This window comes from Watersipora subatra, chromosome 11 (assembly GCF_963576615.1).
Source record: "Watersipora subatra chromosome 11, tzWatSuba1.1, whole genome shotgun sequence".
NCBI lineage: Eukaryota > Metazoa > Bryozoa > Gymnolaemata > Cheilostomatida > Watersiporidae > Watersipora > Watersipora subatra.
The window spans coordinates 39855951-39863825 of NC_088718.1; the positions used below are offsets into that span (position 1 = coordinate 39855951).

Consider the following 7875-nt stretch of genomic DNA (forward strand, 5'->3'; position numbering starts at 1 on the left):
TCACCTTCTATCCTTACTCCGTCACCTTCTAGACTGAATTCAGATTTTCCTTTTTTCTAGCATTTCTCAGGTTTTTAAACTTTGTCCACAATTAATTAGCACTCTGCTGAGTTTGTACTTTAGGCTGTAAATAATAGCTTAACAACAAGGTTTCAAGGTATGGATTTTTATTAAAGACTGATCGAAAAAACCAAAAAAACAAAAAGTCATATCTGCATCATTTTTAACGCCTGTTCAAGATGAAGCTAACTGATGGTAAATTTTCTGTTTAAGTTTTTATCAATTTGAAATTCTGTACAAAATCATAAAAGCAAACAAACTTTTGATAAGTTGACAATTTTTTAAGCTGATAGTTTTTATGATAAATGTTTGCCTACAATTTTGTAAGAATAAAAACAAAATATCCAACTGTGATAATCAGGTGTTTAATAGTTGTACGTGCTATTTAAACAAGTTTTTGCTAAACTAAAAGTGCTGTTTACTACATCTAAGGCTAATATCTAGGTCTGTAGGTAGACAATAATGCTGAGAAACAAAGCTGTAACATAGGTAGCAGTACGTTTTATTAAACCGTCTTTCTAAACCAAGTTATATTGAAGTGCCATGGCTGGTTCATTGTCTCACAATGCTTGAAGAAGTATCAAACAAAATGGTTATATATACAGATTAAATCATAGCCATGATTTAGGTAAAACTAACACCTGTTTTTTCTTTGAACCACTAGATAAAAGGAAGATCACTATGATACAAATATTCCTTGTGATGTTTCAAGTCCAGCTCTTATCATATAACAAAGGTAATAAAGCATTCTGACAAATCTTTGGCAAGGATTACTGTCAGCAGAGAATCTTAACTCAATTTATAAAGAATAGGTTTACATGTAGGTAGCATTTTAAAGTAATACAAATCTATGTATCAAAGATTCTTCACGGTAACTCAAACTTCAAACATGCTCTCACTCAGAAATATATGGAAACAGCGCAAAAACCTCCGACAAACTTCAAAACATTTGTGCTGTTTGTGCCATAGCAGTGCCACACTGACAGTCGTAAACTTTTGCCTTGCTAAGCACTCAAGTCTGCCCATAACTAAACAACATTTGAGCCGCACCAAAGCCTTGTTAATTGTTTGAGGTCATGTGAAAGGGACTACGTTATCATCTATCACCACTTTCTGAAAACGCCAAAACAAATTCATGACATGTTGTATAGTCTACAGCAAAGAAAAGCTAATAGTATTTCGATTAGAAGAGTATAAGATTAACTGCTTAGTATAAGAAGTTCCTTCTTAGCACATCCAGGGTTTTTCTCTATCCTTAAGGTCACAGAAAGTAACAATGGTTAAGTGTTAGGGATATTATTTTTATAAATGCTTCTCTTCTCAGTTGTTTTAATTTTTTTTTTATTTGTTCAACCGTAATCTGTCAAAGGAACTACAATCAAGTTTTTTTATAGGCTCTAATCACGTGCAACTTTCTGATACTTTATTCTGTTTTGTGACGTGCCTTAAGGTGATTTATCAAAATGAACAAACAGTTTCATCACTAAGCAAAAGTTGTTGACAGTCAAAAGCCAAAAATGTCAACAGTCAATAGTCATCAGCCAACAAAAAAAAAAAAAAGTCATTTGAATTAAAAGCACCTGTTCGCTAGTTTAGTGAATGGGTATGGCCCTCTTGTTGCTTGTAACTATCTTGCTCCAACTTAACTCAATAAACCACGACAAGCTTCGGAAATTTGTAACATTTTTTAAAAGTTCTCTTCGAGTTAGCTCTAGCATTTGAGTTTATAGACGAGGTTCTCTGGAAAGCTTTTCCGAGAAGCTCCTATTATTAGATTATCAAAACCAAAGAAACCCCTTAGCTATATGGTTTTGAGTTATTGTTTATGTTTCACTGCAACAAACTCTAGCCTGGGCATGGCTCTCTTGGGGGTGGGGGAGAGAGCCATCTCCGGGAGAGCCATGCCCATGCTAAATAAACTCCTACTGTTACGTGGAATACTTGATGCCGCCCAACATGGGCATCGCCAACTGAATCTGTTCATCGAGAAGAAGCTTTTTTCATGAAATACTCTTAGAGAATGCAGGCAGCAGCATAAGTCAATCCATATTAAAATGGTGTGCACCATTGATTAGGTAAGTTAATTAATTATCATCTGTAAGTTAAAAGGCAACATTGAAACAAAAGCATGTCATTTTTACTTTGCAATCATAATTGAAGACAGAATTATCGATAGCTGAACGAATAGTAGCAAATATTATGCTATATTGTTGCAATGGAACGCAAGCTAATCTTTAACTTTCATGAAGAGACTAGCTCCATTTCAATAATCCAGCTTACTTATAATTTTATAGTAGGTGAAGCCATAGAAAATTTTTCTAACCAGAGGCATGACCAGGTGCCTGCTAGTCATAATATTAGTAAACACCTAGCTCAGAAGCATGAGGCATTCTTAAATAATAAATTCATGCTTGAAGTTGTAAATGTATAAAGCTGTATAAATGTGCAATTGTAGTAGCAGTCATATGAAATCAGTCGCGTATACCTACTATCATGCTCACCTCAATTTTTGCCATTTGATATAGAACCTTTTTTACTCAATTTGCCTAAATTAAGGACCACCTTGTAGCCAAGGAAAAAAGCCTTCAATGCACCTAACAATTTCATCAGTAGCTCTTTGTGCTCTTGCGTTGTGTTGCAACATAACGTTACACTCAACTACTCACCTCAATACTCACCCTTTGTGCAGAAGTTGGCTTGTTCTGTTACTAGATCCAAGTGTTGACGCAAAAAGCTGGAAAAACAATATTGACACCTACTGTAATGCTAGAACGCTGCTCCATCACAAATTGGGAATTGTCGATACAAATCGCGGTCAAACTGTTTAGTTACTGCTAACCATTACTATTCTAATTTAAAATGCATGGATTTAAAAAAGCTTTCTGAAGTAACTACAAGCTATATAAGGTATGAAAAGCGCTGTATTAAAAATATTCAATAGAAGCTATATAACAAAATAATTGAAAACCATTAGCTAAACAATGTTTTACAGTCACTATAAAAGTCGTATATCGTTACCATTTTTCTATCAAAATGGGACGGGGCTGGTTTCTGATCATTCAGCTTCATTTGAAGTCGTATCAAAGTCATGTTTGTTGATGAGTAGGTTTATTTGGCGTATTTTATGTAAAATATATATTTGGGTGTATTATGAAACATTAGTTAAATGGAATAGGAAGTTATCTCCTTTAATGAGACTGATAGTTGTTATTTAGTTGACCGGATTGTTGCTACAGGCGGTGAAAAGTATAAATATGTTTGAAGAAAAGCTGCTATTTAATTTACATGACTGTGTTATCGTCATGTTTTACTGCTTAGCAACATTTATCAAAGATGAGGAAATATTTCCTATAAGAAATTATCAACACTGTTCATGATTGGATGAGTGATAACAACACTGTTCATGATTGGATGAGTGATAACAACACTGTACATGATTGGATTAGTGATAACAACACTGTTCATGATTGGATGAGTGATAACAACACTGTTCATGATTGGATGAGTGATAACAACACTGTTCATGATTGGATGAGTGATAACAACACTGTTCATGATTGGATGAGTGATAACAACACTGTTCATGATTTGATGAGGAATAACAACACTGTTCATGATTGGATGAGTGATAACAACACTGTTCATGATTGGATGAGGAATAACAACACTGTTCATGATTGGATGAGTGATAACAACACTGTTCATGATTGGATGAGTGATAACAACACTGTTCATGATTTGATGAGGAATAACAACATTGTTCATGATTGGATGAGGAATAACAACACTGTTCATGATTGGATGAGTGATAACAACACTGTACATGATTGGATGAGTGATAACAACACTGTTCATGATTGGATGAGTGATAACAACACTGTTCATGATTGGATGAGTGATAACAACACTGTTCATGATTGGATGAGTGATAACAACACTGTTCATGATTGGATGAGGAATAACAACACTGTTCATGATTGGATGAGGAATAACAACATTGTTCATGATTGGATGAGTGATAACAACACTGTTCATGATTGGATGAGGAATAACAACACTGTTCATGATTGGATGAGTGATAACAACACTGTATATGATAGGATGAGTGATAACAACACCGTACATGATTGGATGAGTGATAACAACACTGTACACCAAATACAGACGGGTTTTAAAAAAACAATTCCAGTTTTTAATCAACAAGGTACTTTTTTCGAGATTTGTCTAAATCTCACACTGAGTAGACTAAATGATATGGTAACAAATAAGGATGAACACACATAATATTTATGATGAAAGCCGTGAAATGACTCGTTACATTGATTATATTTACAATGATAAATTTCCAAATTTACAGAAGCTGCAATAAACATTATTTTGCACAAAACTGGAAAACACTGAATTTTTCTTTGAAAAAGGGCTAAAAACAGTAATGTTTTGGAGTCAAAAACTAGAAAATTTGTTAAGTAAAATTATCCTAGTATGTTTGACGCTGCCTATGAGTCTTTTTGCAAGCTTCTTATATCTAATCTTTGTTTTAGACAGGCCTTGATGAACTAATAGGGCTCTAGGCTTATGTCTGTTTTTCATTTTTCATACCTCTTTCCTCCACAAAGATTCCTCTCTATTCAAATAGAACAGATAACATGGTAGCAGAAGGTCAAATGAAGGCCATGAGAAACTGTTTAATTAGCAATTTCTTGGATAGAAAAAGAGAGAAAACATGCCAAAATGTCAAACAAACTCACTGGGCTCTGCTATATCCAATTAGTATTGTCGTTTAATCTTACAGTCCAAAAGTAACAATTTCAATAAAAACTTATTGATCTCTCCGCAGAAGTTCTTATGAAGGGCCAAATATTCACATTGAAGATATATTTAGAGATACATGCAATTGTGTTAAAAGAGTGATCAAAACTGGCAGAGCCAACGACAGCATGAGAGTACTAGTTGTGAAGATTATCAACCAGCTTCGCACTCATGACTGACGTTGAAGGTCATGAGGATACATTTTTACTCTATTATTAGAGCACTCTATTATTAAAGCACTCTATTATTAGCCTACTATTAGACCCCCTTATCATTAGTTCATTCTATTGTTAGAACACTCTATTATTTGCTCACTCTATTATTGGAGCACTCTATTATTTGTTCGCTATATTATTAGAGCACTCTATTTTCAAAGCACTCTATTATTAGATCACTCTATTAGTAGAGCACTCTATTATCAGACTACTATATTATTAGTTTATTATTAGACCCTTTATTATTAGTTAACTCTATTATTGGAACACTCTATGACTTGTTCTTCTACTGTATTAGTAGTTTACATTTTTATTACTCTTCTGCTTTCTTATAGGAACTTTATACCCACAGCTAGAGCACTCACTGCCCGACTACTAAGCTACTATAATGCTAGACAAAGCCTTGTATAAAAAGTAGTATTTGGCGACAGTTTTAAAATTTCATAACACGATGTAACAAGAACTAAGCTAATCTTCCTAAATACAGAATTCAGTTGACTGTTGACAGGTTTTGCCACACACAGCAGTCCCTGATAACAACTACCTTCTTTCACTCATTTTTCTAATTTACTTTGAATAAATTTTACTGATTTACAAGTTGAGGAAACATTATACCGCCAGCAAGGAACCAGTTGTGATAACAGAAGTCAATATTTTATGATTTTACTATCATTTGACAAGATAATCCAAGGATTAGCTCTGATACTAATCTGTCTAGTAGATTTCTACCAGCCTTAAATTCTGAGGATAGTACCAAGAGCCAACCCTTCTCAACTGCCCTCAAATGATGCTGAAATACATTTACTCAACTTACGATTGCCTCACATTCAATGACTAATCATCAAGGAAGATGATTAGACCATTAAGACCATTAGACCTATTAAGAAAAATAGAAAAGTTGCATTTACATCTTTTTTAGTAGAAAATTGAGTAATATTTAAATCAGAAGAGTATTTGACAAGTATAGATTCTGTCAATTATGGTCACTGTCAACCTGCCATATAATCTCAACCTGCTATATACTCTCAACCTACTCTACACTGTCAACCTGCTATATACTGTCAACTTGCTATATACTGTCAACTTGATATATACTCTCAACCTGTTATACACTGTCAACCTGTTCTATACTGTCAACCTGCTGTACACTGTCAACCTCCTCTATACCGTCAGCCTGATATACATGGAAGTTATAGGCAGGTGTAATGGGTTTGCTGTCTCACCAATATATAACAAGCCTTTTTGAGCCAGGTTTTGTTGTTTGTTAAAAAAGCCCATTTAATATTATTGTTGATGTTATTATGATATATATAATGTGTTTTACTTACTGTGTATCAGTCTTCACATTTGGTATTATTGTCTCATTTCACTGTTTGTAGAGTCTGAGATTGGACTCTTTAGTTTCTGCCCAGATGAGGCTAAAATGCAAACTTGATTCAATTTTAAATCAATCTAAAATTAAATGTAGTCATGTTGTAAACTTGAAGGAAGTTGTGGGTAGTTTATGGCGGTGGAAGCTCTTCAAAAGGACTGATTCGAGAGGTCAAGGTCAAGTACTATAGACTGTAACCAAAAGAAGATGCAAAGAATGCGCTTAGCGCATGAGATCAGATATAGATGTGATCAGGTGATAATCTGATGAGTTCTATATCTGCTTGGAACCAATTTATAGTGATTTACTGACGGGTAATTACTTTTTACATTTTATATTATAGTGTAATTCATCCTACACATAGTGTATTGAGTACTTTTTCTTTATTATTCATTATATATATAAAACTAGTGTTTGTAGTGATACGATAATGCATGTATACAGAAATAAAATTAATAGATTTTCAACCAAGATAATCAAATAGTATATGTGGCTACAAAAGTACGTACAACAACTATGTTCATCTCACTTTGTTAATAAGGCAACCAACACATGCAATTAAATGTAAAAGCAAACAGCTAATACCTAACCATTTAGATAAATTATCTGATGAAAACATCTCATTATTTGAGATCTGCCTTTATGTTTATAGACATGAAACTGTTTGTCCATCAAACTCAACATATGACAGTTTTGAAATCTAATTTTAATGCATGAATCTCAAAACTTCAAGGCCATACTTGAGTACGAGATATTTTAAGAAAATTAAGAAGACAGCCAGACAGATTAGATTTGCAGAAAAAAATCAGCAAACTTGAACTAATTATTTTCATTTTTAAAAGTTATGGTAACTATGGTAACTAATGGTAACTATGGTAACTAATTGTAACTATGGTAACTATGGTAACTATTTAATGAGTAAAGGTTGACAACTGAAATTTTCTTTGAAAACTACAAAATAGCAACTGAAATAGCACTCCAAAGTTCTACTCAAATGTTTTAGGGAGAAGACTTATCTAAACTTGAACAAGTATGACAGATGCCCCCTACGATATTCCTAGGCATCCCCTACCATATTCCTATAAAATATAAACAATACAACTAGCTAATACCAGTCGGAGTAGATGCCATCATTTTTACGAGTAAAACAAGTCTACTATGGCAACCAAAAACACCAAGCCAATCCCAGCTCCCAGGAGAAAAGCAGATAATTCACTTAAGGTTAAGTCAGCGCCTACTAACAATCGTGAATTAGGGGATAAAATCATCCAAATTAGATTTGATGACGAATCCGACATCGAAGTCATACAGCCACAGAGTCGAAGCAATTGCAGTACTGATAGCAAATGTCGAAGGGCTCAATCTGACAGCGAAGGTAAGCAAACTGAAACTAGCTCTAAAGGCAGACGAGCAGCTCAT

General features: G+C 33.9%; 1 protein-coding gene across 1 annotated transcript; it reads left to right on the forward strand.

Moving 5' to 3' along the window:
* The first annotated feature begins 3441 nt into the window (after positions 1-3441).
* LOC137408063 (myb-like protein D) lies at positions 3442-6519 on the forward strand. Its single transcript, XM_068094453.1, has 2 exons — positions 3442-4264; positions 6464-6519. Exons 1-2 carry the CDS (start codon positions 3442-3444, stop codon positions 6517-6519), a joined length of 879 nt encoding a protein of 292 aa, XP_067950554.1.
* Positions 6520-7875: the final 1356 nt, after the last annotated feature.

What these genes read in the sequence shown, in the direction of transcription:
- LOC137408063 (XM_068094453.1), top strand. Translation starts at nt 3,442, where the DNA reads ATGAGTGATAACAACACTGTTCATGATTGGATGAGTGATAACAACACT. An exon ending in TCCAGTTTTTAATCAACAAG is followed by an intron (nt 4,265 to 6,463) that starts GTACTTTTTTCG and finishes CACTGTTTGTAG; the next exon opens with AGTCTGAGATTGGACTCTTT.